The sequence below is a fragment of the Zingiber officinale genome, chromosome 11A, assembly GCF_018446385.1.
Source record: "Zingiber officinale cultivar Zhangliang chromosome 11A, Zo_v1.1, whole genome shotgun sequence".
NCBI lineage: Eukaryota > Viridiplantae > Streptophyta > Magnoliopsida > Zingiberales > Zingiberaceae > Zingiber > Zingiber officinale.
The window spans coordinates 20,086,769-20,104,114 of NC_056006.1; the positions used below are offsets into that span (position 1 = coordinate 20,086,769).

The 17,346-nt window shown below is 40.2% G+C and overlaps 1 protein-coding gene across 1 annotated transcript; it reads right to left on the reverse strand.

Moving 5' to 3' along the window:
* Window positions 1–2,009: 2,009 nt before the first annotated feature.
* LOC122031105 (WAT1-related protein At3g30340-like) lies at window positions 2,010–3,889 on the reverse strand. The gene is made up of 6 exons (XM_042590189.1): window positions 3,706–3,889; window positions 3,547–3,609; window positions 3,346–3,462; window positions 2,877–3,276; window positions 2,317–2,468; window positions 2,010–2,236 (listed from the first exon to the last, which is right to left on the reverse strand). Exons 1-6 carry the CDS (start codon window positions 3,873–3,875, stop codon window positions 2,095–2,097), a joined length of 1,044 nt encoding a protein of 347 aa, XP_042446123.1. The 5' UTR covers window positions 3,876–3,889; the 3' UTR covers window positions 2,010–2,094.
* Between the last annotated feature and the right edge of the window lie 13,457 nt (window positions 3,890–17,346).

The following is a 17,346-nucleotide window of genomic DNA, read 5'->3' on the forward strand; positions in this document are numbered from 1 at the left end:
GACATAAGTTATAAATGACAAAAGAGATATACATGTTGGTAAATGAAAAATTCTTCAGACAATTATTGCACATTACCTATGTTATACACTTTCTTTTACATAACAACGTCTGACACACTTCACTACTTCATGATTGCGGAGATTATGAGAAGTGGTATATAAGGGGGTCCTCTCTATTGGGAATGTACATTCTCTAAACATCTGAAACTTACTCTCACGTGCTCGTTCTCTACTATTCTTCATTCAGTCATCCAAAATTGTACTGACTTGAGCATCGCAAGACTCTCGCTAGGGACTCCCGCTTGATTTTTGGACGCTGACATTTTGTTTGCTCGTCTTCGTGTGCGTAGGATCAAAAGGAAGTCTCTCTATGGAGTAAAAAATCTTCTTTCAATCAATGATCAAGTCATCGTGCCCAACACGCTATCTCTATAGTTTTCAGACAAGATCAATAGCCGCTCCAAAAATATTTGTTGCTTCACTATTGTAGGTCTTTAGTCTTCTTTGAAGCTGTTTTCTTTGTTTTTTTGGGTTAGTGTGAAATCGTACAAAGTGAAAATTATGTTCACTCAAGAAGAGTGGAATGCCAGGAAGACTACATCAATTGCTGTTGTTCATCCGGTTTGCTACATTCGTAACATTTGGGAAGCAAAAGATAATTTTGTTGCTTCAGTGTGCCCTTCATTGGTGGATTTCTACTGCTACTTCATGTTTGAAGTATTTCTTGTGTACTTGGACCCAATGGAGTGCATATTCGAGTGACGATCCTTTGGATTTCTCTTATAGTTTACACACTTGAACTATGCAAACAAGCATCGAGTCTCAGTCATTTTCTTAACCTTATTTTATTCTAATGACCACAATGAGGTTTGATATTGAGAATTTAATAACATCTCGAGTTGCACCTTTTTTTTATGTAATGTGTGAATCATGGTCTTAGTACAAACTGATGGATATAAAATTTTAAAAGGAAGACACAAGATTCTTGATTCTTTGATTGAAATGGGAAAAAGCAACCTTAGATGCAAAATGTTTGGTTGTTGTCCAAGTTTACATATCGAATGTATGTCCGGTCATCATTATAAAAAAAATTAAGACATATTATTAAAGATTAACATTCTGTTCTCATTATAAAAAAAATTAAGACATATTTTTAAAGATTAACATTCTGTTCTCATTATAAAAAAAATTAAGACATATTATTAAAGATTGTTCGAAGTTGAAAAATAAATATGAATAAAATTTATTTTTTATATTTTTGTATTATATTAGTTGACATTGTATATCTAGTTTATGTCAATTATGATCAATTTTTGATGAGGCACAAGATTAAATTGAAAAAGTACTCGCGGGAAGCGCTCACGACAGACAGTCCAGAAGCCAACATCCTTTGGTTGTGTGTTTCATTTGGAGGAAAAATTCTTACAAATACGTCATACTTGGAGATCGATCTGTGGATGTTTGGATGATAACTTAGATGTTCTACCGTTACATTATAACACTGGGGGATGATTTTTTTTCTTTCTTATGACAGGTGATTCATTCGCTTCTCGCGCTAATCTATTTTTAGGTTAATATGAAAAAATTAAATTATGAGTGATTATTAACTATTAGTATAAAAGATTTTTGATGTTGACATATTTGTCCTTACTTATTTTGCTAGAAAAGGCTAAAGAGATACCATTTTAGGCACTTTTAAAAGAGAGAAGTGCCTCTACAAGCCGAAAGTGAGGTTTTGCATGTTTCTAAAGGTACTCTAGTTGTGATGAAAGTCAAAAAAAATAAAAATAAAAAAAATAAGGAAGGATAGGAATTTGAATGAGTCACTAACGTCTTCGTGGTGATCAAACTACGAGAAACTTTAAGTCATAAAGTCCTAATATTGCTTGGACTTGATCGAAGAAGTCACTAATCGAATAGCCCTTTACGGAGCTCGAGCCGAGTCAAGGTAGAGATTTGTTGGATTGCACCTTTAATCCAATAGACCTGTTAATTTAATTTGTCGACTTTATTGTTCTTGTTCAATCGTAAATTTATTCAGAAGAAATGAACGATGAGCGCGTAGTTTTCTACAATGAGATGTACTTTAAGCATTCAAACAGTTGCAGTCTGCACTTGGTCGTCTCCTCCATTAACTCGGTTTTCTTCCTTCCCTACGACACCACCTTTGCCTTCCTTGTTCTTCCCCCAGAGTAGCGAGTAGAGCCCAGCAATCACCAAAACTGACCCCAACACACTGCCAGTTACAACAACAAATTAATGTAACAATAATTTCTTCGAAACAAGAGAGATTAAAGTCTCGGAGAGATCGAATACCTTCCGATGTAGACTTGTTCGTGGAGGAAGGCGAAGTCGATGAGAGCCACCAGGATCTGTATCAGAGGAGTGAATGCAGCAGTGAACACAGGCCCTTTCTCTTCTATACACCATGACATGGCCAGAATCCCAAACCCAGACCCCACTGCCCCCTGCATTAATATGTCAACACAAATTCCATCAATAACTTCTCTCTCTCTCTCTTTTAATAAAAAAATAATTAAAAAGAGAGAATCAGCAATATGTGTGGATATGCTTTACATCAATTAAAGTGGAAGGGAATTGGCACATCACCCTTTGGACCATTCAGAAAGTTAACTTTGCTTACAAAATTTCTGTGAAACAACATGGAATTCCATCATTTTTTTTTTTTTGATAATTTATGTGTTAAGATTTTGTCCGACTAAATTTTGAAGGTAAATGACCTTCTCTTTGGTTGGTCTCTGTCAAACTATTGTACTTGATGGAGAAACATGATGATCAATTTTATAATTTGATGATTCATATTTGACGGAAGTAAGATTGTTAAGAGGAAGTGGATTCAAAAGATGGGTCCTTACTGAAAAAATGACAGTGGCGATCTCCATCTTCTTCCTCAAGATCCAGACTGAGGCTCCCCTCTGAGTGGCCAAGCTCAAGGTCGCCGCCTGCAGGAAACTGATCAAGAACACCAGCGCAGTGCATGAACACAGAGCAGGGTACTTGCGCCCGACTCTGGCCTGCAACGGGAACCACGCCGACCAACTCACGCACCCTCCGATCACTGCCATAGAACCCATCGTCCATTTCCTCGATCCATACTCTGTTCCTCCCATTCTCGATCCTCCGGCCGCCTCGCCACCGCCTCTGTTCAATCTAACTCCCTTGTAGAATGTGAGCACGAGCACTCCCATGAAGCAAACGAGTGCCCCGACTGCCTTCGCCCTCCCCTCCTTAGTTGTCGGATTCACAAACTCCATCCTGCATCCATAACCATTATAAGCATTATATATTTCTGAACAAGTTTCGATTTGATATATTATAATTTACCTCATTGCTAAGGATATGAGGAAGGTGCACACAGGGGCTATGTTGAGGAAGGCGCAGGCGAATGTGGCAGAGGTGTGCTCCAGTCCGAGGAAGAAGAGGTACTGAGTCAGAGAAGCACTGCGTGCAAACATAACACAGCTAGCTGTTGACTCATATTCTGAACAAATGAGATTCAGCATATATCGTCAAATATGATCATACCCAAACATGGCGCTGAAGAAGAGATACAAGCAGATTTCCAGAGTCAACTTTGGCCTGATCTTCCTGCAATCAAGCAAGATGAACTGTAGGGGCTGATCGATCACATATATATATATATATATATGATCTGCAGTGTGAGTTTAGATAATCTGTAGGTACCTCTCGTAGAAGAAGGCGATGGGGGAGATGAAGAGAGTGGCCACTGCGTGCCTGAGTGTGATGAAGACGAGCTTGTTCATGCCCTCGCTCAGAGCCTTCTTGACCATGACGTTCATCAGTGCAAGTGCGACATCCACTGCGAGCATGGCGGCCACCGGTCTCCAATCCATCGTGCTCACTCAGTCACTGGATGCTCCTGCAATCGCTAGCTCTAGTTGCTGCTATTTATCGATACAGCTGACCAAGTTCCACTACAGTAGTGCGTGGATTCTAATGGCGATGATGATGCCAGCGACATGACGTCAGATAGGAGTAATCAGATGGCGGCATGCGAATGGTTGCAGATTTTTTTCAACAGATAACCAAAACAATGTAAATGAACCGAGGCGTCCTGAATTATTCGAAATTTAATTCATTAAAAGCTCGTAATAAAATTATAATAAAATGTAATGAAATTCTAACATCATTTATTCAAATTATTGAAGGAGAGGAGAGTTTTGGTGCAATCATAAAATTATATGATAAGATGGTGTATAATATACTTTATATTGATAAAAGTTTAATTTGTGCTCCTTTTAGTAAAAATATATGAAAAATGAGGTAAGTGAGTTGATCTACTATTGAAATGATGTGTACCCCTCTCTCTCTCTTGTCTATGATTTCTCTGTGTTAGTTCTGGGACAGGTTGGTGAGAGCGCTGAGGTGAGCGTATTCGTCTTATTGCCATCATGGAGGAGTGTAAGTCGTCCTCTCGAAACAATATAGTGGCTAGCGTATAACGTACTGTCACCATAAGGTCTAGGGTTTGAATTTCGGCATAACTAAGATAAATGTCTCCCTCATGCGTTAGTCACTATTCCAAAGGCTAGTATCTGTTCGTGATTTACTTCCTCCATATTGACCATGAGACAGGTTGACGGGGACACTGGGGGCGAATGAATCACCTTTTGCCACCGTGGAGAAGTGTAACTCCCCTCGGGACGGCATAGTGGCTAGCGCATGAGGTGCTACCACCATGAGGTCTGGAATTCGAATCTCGGCATTGCGGAGGTAGCTGCCCCTTTATGCGTTAGTCACTATTCCAAAGGCTCGTAGCCACTTGTAATTTACCTCCTCCATGTTATCTTTTGCCACCATCGTGGAGTGTAAATATGTTCCTTCGCAATGATGTGGTGATTAAGATATGAGATATCGTCATATGAAATTTTGGGATCAAAATTCGGCGTGTTTGAGCATGCCTTCAATGGCGGATCTAGGGGGAGCGGGGATGTGTTTGAGCACCCCCTTGCTCCTGGAAAATTCCACTAATATGTTGCAGTACGAGGGGCAGCGAGAAGGAAGACGAGCTCGAGCTCCCTTCTTTGAGCACCCCTTATTTTTTTGTCTGGATCCGCTACTGCATGTCTTCCTCTATGGCTTGGCCACCCGTACTAATGACTAGTAATCATCCATGATTTGTCTCCTCCGTGTGGGTCTAGAGACGAGTTGGCAGAGACATTGGGGTGGAACAAATCGCTTTTTTTTTATCACACGTGGAGTGTAAATCTTCATGAGACAGGACTTAGTTATTATTATTATTATTATTATTATTATTATTATTATTATTATCTAAAAGGAGGGTAAATCTAGCCCTTATCTTTACTAAAACCAAATATTATCTTATGTACGACTTAGGCTTGCGTATACTGAATCTCAGAACGATCGAGGTAAAAATGGACACATTAATCGAACCCTCACCGTTGGGTTTATATGCCCTGCCTCTGACCGTTGTACACTGAGAATCGAAAACGCCCACCACTAATGCTTTGCTTGGCATCTCATTAAGTATCAGTTTAAGCACAATTTTATCTGTCTCATCAGGCATCAATTCTATCATGTTCATCACAGACAACAGTGTTTTAAGTGTTCTCATCTTTCAATGATTTTCACAATTTTTTATTTCGACAGTGCTTGTAAAGCACCATGTTCTTATGTGTCCTAGATACCTATTGTAATATAAATATATGAATCTGTTAAAGGCTAAAAAAGAGAGTTCATCTGTGTGGATTGTCTCGAGGAAGAAACTAGGAAAGTTCTGTCATTTGTTGACATCGACAAAGGAGGAGAGTCGGTCGCAAAGCAAAATAATGAAAAGTGAGATGTGACTATGATTGGGAGAGCCACAAACCAAGAATTAATCTGATTGGAATTTTAGAATAGATAATTTGTCGGAGAATAAGGTGAATCAATAGATTCAAGTTCGGTCAGTTAGCTCGTTGATAAGTCAATGACTATACCCGTTTGATGCCATTATATTATTTGAGATTATTTCTCAATTAAATCCAATCTATGTTCGGTCTTCGTTCCTAGTTCAATTTTGAAATTGTGACAAATCCTTAGAATTTTGTTAAGCTTCTTCTAAGGTCATTGCTTTATTGATAGAAACAAATAAGCTTTTCTTCACTTTAGCAAATGGCGAAGTAGGGCTTCTTCTTGTTTGATACCATAGAAAGACTGGCTTTTATTGAACTATGTTTTCACATGTAAAAGTACGACTCGAGTCCATTGCGACTTAAAAGAGTCTCATTTGATTGTGATTGTTTATATGTGAATCGCATGCAAGTCTTTTTTTTTTTTTTTTCACTTTGTTCTAGATTTTACTTGAAGTCTTAAACTTTGTGAGTTTTACCTATACCATCTTCACATAATTTAGCAGTGGTCGAAAGTCGAAACAAAAATACTCATAGTGTAGTTGCACCTCAAAGACACCCCTTTTAGGCTCTCTTAGATGAGGCCTAACCTAATCCCATTATGCAAGTAAATGCCAAGATGTTCTTTTGATGAGTTTAATAATTTAGGATGTATATCATAGGACGATTGATATAGAAACCCGCATCCTATCTTATAGGAACATAGAAAAAAAGGTTGAAAGGAAGCAGGGATGAAATGATCACTTACCTCTTATAACCTAATTGATTTAATTATTTAATTGAATCACTTTAATGTTTATCCCAATAGATTACATAATAACTCTATATATATCGCACAATAATATCAAATCAATATAAAAATTATTAATAACTCTAATAATTTATTCTAATATAATGACCTAATCTAAATTAATAACAAATCTATTAAGATATTTTACAAGACAATATTTTGAAGGAGTTATTTGAATATGTATATGACTATCAGATTCTTCAAGTCAATGAGGCATAAGTACTAAGATGAACCAAGATGTGCAAACACACCAACACATTCAAAAGCAACATTGTGAGTTTGTGACTCGATGGGCTAGAAAGTGTGGTCCTGGATTACCATGCATGAATGCAAGCACCACATCATCGACACGCAAGGACATGTGTGTATGTTAGGTACCTAGTGACTCAATGGGCTAGCAATATGGTCCCGAATTAGCATGAATGAATGCAAGCACCATATCGTGAACACGTAAGGACGGAGTAAGAAATTTTATATAGTAGCAAATGATTAGCCCATTTATTTACATTAAATAGTCATGTCACAAAAATATAAAGTAATAAATCTGTTGATTACAAAATAGTCAAGAAAATCATGAACACCAAATTTGAGCTGTTGAACCACAAAAGAACTTGGAACAAAATTAATGACATAAATGTGAAAATAATCTTACATAGAGGAAAAAAACTCTTAGAAAAGTTAAATGCAAAATTATATTAATCTCAATCTGATTAAAATACAAGACTCTGTACTCTTTGTATATAGACTACTAGATAACAAATATATAATAAATATTTTAAATAAAAATTTATAAATTACCACATGATAAAAATTAAATCATGTATTAATCTTGAATATTTTCCAATTTAGGCACAAATCTTGAATGTTTTTTAAATTTTAATATCTTTCAATTTTTTTCTTTTTATTATTGATGCACCAATTTTGAATTTATCTTAAATGTATTATTTTAAAATTATTTTTGTTGTGTCCAAAAGAATATTCACATATATCCATAATGACATGATATTATCCACTTTGGACTTAAGGTCTCGTGACTTTATTTTTCGACTCCACTTAAAAGGTCTCGATCAATTGAGACATCTTACATCTTTTTAAATTCATGATCTTTTTTATATATTTCCAATGTAGAACTTTGATTATATCCTAACAATTTTCTTTCAACATTATTTATTTCCTATCCTACATCATGTTAGCACCTTGTCAACTAGAGGAGGGTGAATAGCTAATTGCTTTATTGGCGAGAATGCAACGGAAACCTTGAAGCGACAACAAAACATAGTACACAATTGCTAACAAATTTATTTTATTTAGTTCACCACCTCCCAAGGCGAGTACGCCCATGACTCACCTGGTGTTCTACCACCTTTATTGATTTCCTCATTCTCAGACCAAATCTGAAGATGGAGAAACCTTCTACAACAATATCACAGCAAAAAGAGAAAAATGAAGCAAGAAGAAGTTACGATATTTTTCTTGAAGGATTTGACTTCTTCTTCTTCAAACTTTTGAAAAGGTTGAGCTCAAGAACTTCTCAGCAAGAATTTAGCATGAAAACTTTCACTTGAGATGGAAGCTATACCTTCAAACTATTTTCTTTTTGCTTTTATATGAATGTTTCAGTTGAACTGAACTGTAGCCTTCATTTCAAACTTCATCTGATTGTATTGTTTACATGAGAATCGCCTACAAATCTTTTCACTTTGTTCTAGATTTTACTTGAAGTCTTTAACTTTGTGAGTTTTACCTATATGATCTTCACATAATTTTGTAGTGGTCGAAACAAAAAATACCCATGGTGTAGTGGCACCTCAAAGACACCCCTTTTAGGGTCTCTTAGATAAGCCCTAACCTAATCTCATTATGCAAGTAAATGCCCAGATGTTCTTTTGAGGAGTTTAATAATTTAGGGTGCATATCATAGGGCTATTGATATGAACCCGTGCCCTATCTCATAGGAAGATAGAGAAAAGGTTGAAAGAAAGGGGATGAGAGAGAGTCGACCTCCAATAATGATCACTTTTGATACGGTGTATAAAGGAGGGGGACCCGATAAGGTCAGACAGTCAGAAGTTAAGAGGACGTAGCAGCCAGAAGTCAAGGAAACGTGACAGTCAGAAGTTAAGGGGGCATGGCAGGCAAGGACAATCAGAAGTTAGAGGGATGTGACAGTCAGCAGATAGGAGAGGAAAGAAGGAGTTAGGCCGCATGGCGTTATCAGCTGCATAATATCCGGTCAAGTACTGACAGATCAGGATCCCAGATCTGAAGCATAATATGTAGTCTGGAGTAATGTCTGACCTGCCCCGACTGGTCGGGTTTCCTTAGCCCTGGCCACACAGCCTGACCTGGTACCTTTAGGGAGACAACTCCTGGTTGGCCTTTCAGTGATCCAAACATGAAAGGTGGGGCTCTCGCCACAACTCACCTCCATCATCAAGACTCGAGTCAAGTGTCACACCCGAACGGTCATCCCGAGTTGTCCATAGCTAAACTCGAGCGGGACAGAAAGCACTGGGCGACAACAATGCTAGGGAATCGTAACCTCCTGTCAGGATATAATTGTCATACGTCAAGGAATATTCCAATAGTCTGCTATCATCTACGAATGGAACCTTCTTTCAACCAATAAGAGAGAACCACATGTCCTCCATCACCTGGTAGACTCTAACATAAGACATTCTCTGACATCGATCAATCTCTAGAGGACACATTGTCATATAAAAAGGAAGGTCTTCTCCCTTAGCCAGGTACATGCACGTATGCATTCGCACTCGTCTTCTACATTTATTTTTTCTTCGTACACTGTTTTTCTTGAAAAAAAGTACTTGAGCATCGGAGGGTCTGTGCCAGGGATTTTTCCCTAGTTTTTTATCTCTAACGTTCCATGTGCTTGCTTGAATGTGCACAGGGCCTAAGTACCCTCGATCTCGTTACCACTGTCCTTGAGCTCCACGTAGGGGTCCGTCTTTCCAGTGCATATACGTCGAGTGTGTCCAAGTCGCCCATCCGTCAACACCGACGCCATCTCAGTCGACCTTCATCTAACTTAGAATCCGGACAGGATCAATTTGATATCGTCTGTGGGAATTTCCTTCACCTGTTCTGGAACGCGACGATGGAGGAGACCAGAAGAATCTACGTCACCATGATAGGAGGAGAGTATGAACTATTCACGAAGGCCAATAGGCAAGCGGCTTCCTAAAAACACACCATTGCTTCACACCCACATAAGATGCCCACAATTTCCAAGGACCAGATTCGCGTCTCGGATAGGGGGTCTAAAAGAAAACAACCTGAGGATTTCCCTCAATCCTTCTATCGCGAGCCCTGCCTGGACTATTATAACAAGGGTCCGGGCTGTTATAATAAGAAAGAGCAACCGCAAGCCTCCATGGCTGAGAGTTCCCCGCCCAGAGATTCGAAGAAGGGAAAAGCCATAGTGCTCCAAGAAGAGCTGAAGGAGATGCTCGAAGAGCAAGTGCCCTTCTCTCTAAGGGTACTCAAGGAAAAGCTACCAAAGGGGTACAAGTCCCCAACTATTAGAGAATATGATGGTAGCAAAGATCCAGAAGATCATCTCCAAAAATTTCGAAACGCTACGTTGCTGCACCAATACAACGACTCCATCAAGTGTCGAGTGTTCTTAACACTCTGTTTGACTCGGTACAAAAATGGTTCGATGGATTGCCGAATGGGTCCATCACCTATTTTCGAGACTTCAAGACCATTTTCCTGCGTCATTTCACTAGTAGTAGGAAGTATCAGAAGATAGACCACAGTCTCTTCGTCCTCAAGCAAGGGTCTATAGAACCCTTGAGAAGCTATATCAAACGCTTCAACCAGGTATCCCAGGGCATCCCGTCCGCTACCTCAGAAATCTTGATGAGTGCCTTCTCCCATGCCCTGGTGGAGGGGGAGTTATTCTAGGCTCTCATCCAAGAGCAAGTAAATAATTTTGATGAGATGCTGGGGAAGGCAGCCAGCTACATCAATGTAGAAGAAGCCCAGACAGCTTGATGGAAAGTAGACAAGGTGCCTGCTCCTGCCAACAAATTGAAGAAAAAGGCCATCCCAACCTCCATCTTGACCCTTTCCCTACTCCAAGGATGCTCGACTAGGATTTCTGCCTGATCAGGACTCTAGGGTGACACAATGGGTAGAAGCTGTTGGACCCCGTGGTAATTTTGATGTGATCAACCAAGTTGGTTAGGTCTTGCTTTGTGTTTGATCCCTGTGTCTGAATGTGCAGGAGCTTAGGAGCACAGGAAGTCGAGCGGAAGACGCAGCTAGCGAGAAGGACGACACGGGAAAGGAGTCAACGGGCTCGGTGCGTCCGAAGGACGAGATAGCTGCGGAAAAGTACTCCGGTGGGCGTGAAGAGCGTGCGTGACGTTCGAGGGACGTTAAGCCGGGACGGAAGGCTGCTCGAGGAGAAGGCCGGGAATTGGATTCGGGTGAGCCCTATTCCGGTTGGCCGCAATCACCCAAAAGAATGGAGCATAGGAAGCCAACGCAAAAGAGCTGGAAAAGAAGCTGTGTTGGATAAACAGCTCAAGGCGCCTTCAAGCTGCCTTGAAGGCGCCTTCAGCTTGAAGGCGCCTTCAAGGCTGATGAAGGCGCCTTGAGCCTGGTCAAACAGACCGTTTGCGCATCGGATAAAGTTTTATCTGCTGACCGAGCTGGAGGCACCTTAAACCTTGTTGAAGGCGCCTTGGACCCTCGGGATAGGATTTCCAGGACCTATATAAAGGCTCCTGGAGCTAGGAAATAATCAACAACTCAAGCAATCAATTGTGTAGCCATTCCTAGCTAGTTCTAAGCTTCCAAAATGTAAAAGGCTTCTCCGCCTTCAGTAAAGGAGATTCTTTTTAGTGCGCTTCCCATTGCCCTGGATTAACAACCTCCTTGGTTGTAACCAGGTTAAATTTCTGTTTCTTTTCTGTTTACTGCTTTAATTACTTTACTGTTTTATTTGCTATTGCACTAATCGAGTTGAAAGCACGAGGAGGGTATAGTTTATTTTTTATTTTCAGCAATTCACCCCCCTCTTGCTGGCCTCCGCTGCACCCACAATTGGTATCAGAGTCTGATCACCTCAGAAAGACTAACCGCCAACTGAAGCACTACGATCAAGACGATGGTCGGAGCGAACATCCATCCCCCGAAATTCGACGGAGACTTCGCCACATGGAAGCGCAAAATGGAGGTATTTTTTAAAACTAAATTTGACATTCTTTTAATAATGAAATATGGCTATGCAGTTCTGAAAGATAAGGAGGAAAACACCTGGACGGAAAAGGAACAAGCAGATTTCGTTGCCAACGGGAAGGCTGAGTTCCACCTACTCAGCGTTCTGCCGCCTCAGGAGGTAAATCGGTTCGAAAGCTACGACTCTGCGAAAGATCTCTGGGAAAAATTCCTAGAGCTTCACGAAGGTACCTTCGAAGCAAAACTAGCAAGGCGCGACATCCTCCGAACCCAGTTGACGAACCTTTGGATGAACAAAGGCGAGAAGGTAGCGCAACTCCAAGCGAGGATCAAAGAGCTGATAACTCAATTCAACAACCTTGGAGAAGAAGTAACTAACTGGGACTCGATCCGGTACACGCTCAACGCTTTTCTGAGAACTTCCGATTGTGCCTCCTTAGTAGATGCGTACTACATCTCTAAGGACTTCGAGGTAAGTACTTTAGAACAATTGTTTTCTACTTTTGAACTTCACGAATCTCGAGTTACAGAGCCTAATGGAGTGGAGAAGACCAGTCAGAACATTGCCTTAAAGGCAAAAATAAATGGTTATGACTTAGAAGCCTCAGTCGACGAATCCGAAGCGACACTACTGGTAAAACGCTTCAATAAATTTTTTAATACTAATAAGTTTAGATCGCAGAGGCATCAACTAAAGAAAAGAATGATTCGTTGCTACAACTGCAACGAAGAAGGGCATATCAAGGAGGACTGCCCAAAATTGAAGAGCAAACAGAAGGATAAGGAAAGGAGCAAGAATCCAGCTCGACCCAAACACAACCTAAAGGCCACATGGGATGATTTGTCGTCCTCCGAATCAGAAGTCGAAGAATTCTCGGGGATAGCACTGATGGTCAACCATCAGCTAGAAGAAACGTCTTGCTCAGAGATGAGCATCGATGAAGGGGGAGGAACATCAGAAGAGGAAAGCTGCAGTGAAGGGGGAGACTCACCGAGTCAGGTAAGTCAGGTACGCAATCTAACCCCGACTCAGTCTTTTCGCTTTATTAAATCTCTTTCTAAAGACTTATTCGAATTAGAAAAAGAAAATAAAGAATTGAAAATGAAATTAGCAAAAGCATGTCCACTTGAAATGTACGATAGTATAAAATCAGAAAATGATAAATTAAAATTAGAAATTGAAAAATTAAAATTTGATGCATGCTTAAATAAATTTCCTGAATCAAAATTAAGAATTTATGGAAAATTAAATTGGTACATTAGAAAACACCAGGGTCAACTTAGAAAAGTGCCCAAAAATCATGTACCCCCTAAGTTTTTGACCAACCCTGTAGGAAGGAACCTTTATTGGGTTCCAAAATCTTTACTAGTTTAAATTTCTCTTTTAGTTAAAAGTTTACAGTGAGAAAATTAAACATTGAAATTCTTTATGGAAGGTTTGTCTAAGGAAGTGGTTGTTGCTCCAATAACCAAGAAGGCCTAGTGCCTCGCCACGACCTGGAAGCTAAAATATTGAAAGAAAATGTTTAATTAATTTTCTGAAAAAGCATTAAACAAGAATTAAATAATGCTGTGAAAGTTTTTCAAACATTTTTGAAAAATTCTAAAAAATCGATTTTGACTTAGAAATTATTGTGAAAAAGTCATAGATTTTTTTTTCTCCTTAGAATTTTCTTTAAATCTCAGTTATTTTTACTAAGAATTATTTTAAAAAAATTAATTTTTCCTTGGAAAATTTATGGAAAATTAATTTTTTTTTACTTAAAAATTTTGTTTTCAAAAACATTATTCTTACTTAGAAATTTTATCTAAAATTTCAAAAAAAATTTATATATATATATTTTTTTTTGAGTTTTTCACCCTGTTTTTGCTGTGATCAAAGGGGGAGAGAAATGTTACAAGTTAAGGGGGAGTTAGAAAAGTTTAAAATATTAATATTTTTCTAAAATGTGTTGTAATTTTATTTGTTGCAAACTAATGCTTAATATGTGAGTTTAGTAATTTTCTTTTAAAATTACTTTTCTGTCTATTTTTACCCTAACTTGAACTTGGGTTGATGCACATCAAAAAGGGGGAGATTGTTGGACCCCGTGGTAGTTTGGATGTGATCAACCAAGTTGGTTAGGTCCTGCTTTGTGTTTGATCCCTGTGTCTGAGTGTGCAGGAGCTTAGGAGCACAGGAAGTCGAGCGGAAGATGCAGCTAGCGAGAAGGACGGCACGGGAAAGGATCCGACGGGCTCGGTGCATCCAAAGGACGAGAGAGCTATGGAAGAGTACTCCGGTGGGCGTGAAGAGCGTGTGTGGCATTCGAGGGACGTTAAGCTGGGATGGAAGACTGCTCGAGGAGAAGGCCGGGAATTGGATTCGGGTGAGTCCTATTCTGGTTTGCCGCAATCACCCAAAAGAACGGAGCATAGGAAGCCAACACAAAAGAGCTGAAAAAGAAGCTGTGCTGGATAAACAACTCAAGGCACCTTCAAGCTGCCTTGAAGGCTGTCACGCCCCCAGAAGAGTCCCTGTCCGAGAAAATTTCGACAGCATCTCCCCTGTACGGCGGACAATCAAAATTTTCTACAAGCACTAAATACTCAGCCACGGGCGGCTGGAATCATAACAATAATAAAAATCAATCACCACGCAGTTTATATATATATATTTAGCCTCTGGCTGACACAACCACGTAGTAATAATACTCTGACTCAAAAACCACCCTACTCAACTACACTCGTAAAGCTCAAAACCGACGAACTCACCTCTTCTGCCACCCAGGCAGGCATGTAGTAGAATAAAAACCAAATTCAAATCCATCAATATAATAAAATCTATATCATGTCCATAAGCAAATAAATCCAGAACATAACGAGTTCAAACAGTCTAGAATAGAAAGAAACCAAAGAAAATCAAACATATCCTGGAGGTCTGCAGGACCAGCACTACGTGCAGTGAGGACTAGCGACTGGAACTCCCTCCTGACAGCATCAACCTGAAAATATCAACAATGGAGGCGGGGTGAGTCCAACACTCAGCAGGTACAGTTGATATGCAAAGTAAAGAAACAACACCTAGCACTAATCATGCGTACAGTCTCCTGATAAGAAAGATAAGAATGCATCTGAAATAAACAGGAGAATACTGTACTAACCAAGTCCTGAGTATAAGGTCAAACAGTCCGAGGGATAAGGAAATCCTGTATGCATGTCAAACATAGGTATCCAAACAATATGCAGCATATAAATGCAGCAAACACAAACACAATAAATGCATCATGCATATGATGCTAATGATGCATCCTAGTCACCCCTGACGCCAATCGATCATCTCACACACAATAGTGAGGCCGAGTGGGTAGGGCTGTGACAACCGTGCACTCTGTCGTCACTACTCCTGATGAGTGACCGAGTGGACGGGATGCTGTCGGAGTACACCTATCCTCCTACCCCAAATCATAAATGGGGGAGCGCAATGCTCTCATCTCCCGGTACACAGTGACGGGGAGGAATCCCTGCCGGATAACACGTTGTGTCACACTACCCATGAGCGGACCAACGGTGCCTAACAGAGTCCCTGCTGCAACACACTCAGCCTGAATCGACCACTAACCCATGAGTGGTGGTGTGTGCAGATCCATGTAACTGGCGATGTGCTCAACAATAATGGAGCGGACTATCGCACCGCATGCACTCATGCAAATGGTGCATGGCACTAACCACAAGAATATCCTGACCTAATCCACATATATATAAAAATACATCAAAGGTCAACGAATCCAAAACAATCCAAAGGTATACAGAAGGTATAAAACCTAGGTCCTGAACATGGTCAAGCATGGCATATCACTACCCCTATAAGCATGTATAAACAGGTAAAATATACCTGAGATGCAAAACAAATCAATCAATCAAGCATGTAAGATTTGGGTAGTGATTAACCGAAAACAGATAAGAAACACAATTAATGCAACATGTTAATTTAATTACTAAGCATATCAAATGACATAAGTCAAAAGTACCCGCCTCCGATAAAATGGTCCAATCCTGACTCCGAGATACTCGTCTCGCGTCAAACTCCTGTGTCAACCGATATACATACATTTATTTAGCTAAATTCGCATAAATAGCTAAATAAAACCTCTAACTCTAAATTATGATAAATCCTAATCATACATTAGATAAATTCCAAACTTAATCCATTTACTCATAATAACTTAAACTTAAATAGATTTTTGTGCCATTCATTTCTTGTCCTTTCCTACAAATTGGTGCACGCTACAACAAAAGAAACAATTTCACTACACCTTACCTAAATTCTCACAGTACAGATATTGATCCACAACTAGGGATAGTGCTATCGGAAGGAATAGCTGCTGCTGGAAACCTGAAACACCACCAGCACAATGAACCGACAATTAGAAACCTCCATCCCTAGTTAACATAACCTCCACCCTATACAAGGGTTGCTCACGGTAAGACAAGAAACATAACACAACTCGGAAATCAAACCCTAAGCCCTTACCTTCAATCACATAGCCGGATTACTACTGCTCGCTGTCATTTTCTCCAGCTCTCGACCTCCGGCGATCTAGGGCACAACTCCAACAAGGGAAATGGCACACGGGCAGAGGGTGAAGTGAAGACTCGGATGCTCAATCTCCTTTCCGACGAGTTCCAGTGTCTGCGAGGAGAGGGCAGTGGCTGTGAACCCAAAGCTAGGGCACAATTTCAATGAATCACGAAGAAGTTGCTGAATCGGAGCCCCTAATTTCCTCTCTGTCGGCAACTGATGGACGAAAAGGAACCGGCGAGGGAGAGGTCTAGTTCATGGTGAACACATCGACAGTGGTGCCTAAGTGTAGGCAAGAAGGAAACGCCGGCTGGAGATTAGGGCATAGGTAAGACCGAGGAGAGGTGGCCGACGCTCGTGTGGTGTCGTCGGAAGAGAAGGGAGATCGGCAGAGGGCAATCGGGGTAGAGATCGTGGTGGTCGGTCGTGCTGCCAAATCGTAGCAGAGGGGGCGGCCATCGCCGGCTAGGGCAGAGAAGAGAGGAAAAAGGAAGGGAGTCGCCGCGGCGCCGGTTAGGGCAGTGGGAAATTGGGCGCGTGGACCTTCGGCGAAGAAGAGAAGGAGAAAACAAATAAAGGAATAAATCAAAAGAAATATAAAAGGAAAAGGAAATATAAACATTTCCTCACTTAAATAGGGTAGCCTAAACAGGCTTTTCCGGGTCCCGTTCTTGTCCCCGTTAACTCGTCCATACGAGCTCCAAAAAATTCCCGAAAAATTTCCAAAAATTCCGAAAAATTCCCTTATTAATATTCATCATTTTTCCGGTATTTTACATTCTCCCCCACTAATAAAAAATTTGGTCCCCAAATTTTAGTATCTACCATCAGCGTGTACTAATAACAAATAACAATAATAAATGCTGAACGGTAAACAAAATCACATACCTCAA

Excerpts from the sequence above, each read along its gene's own strand:
- LOC122031105 (XM_042590189.1), bottom strand. The coding sequence starts at position 3,875 with ATGGATTGGAGACCGGTGGCCGCCATGCTCGCAGTGGATGTCGCACTT. Across the intron at positions 3,610-3,705 it reads ATCGCCTTCTTCTACGAGAG|GAAGATCAGGCCAAAGTTGA; the intron begins GTACCTACAGAT and ends GCTTGATTGCAG. Across the intron at positions 3,463-3,546 it reads TTCTTCAGCGCCATGTTTGG|TGCTTCTCTGACTCAGTACC; the intron begins GTATGATCATAT and ends GTTTGCACGCAG.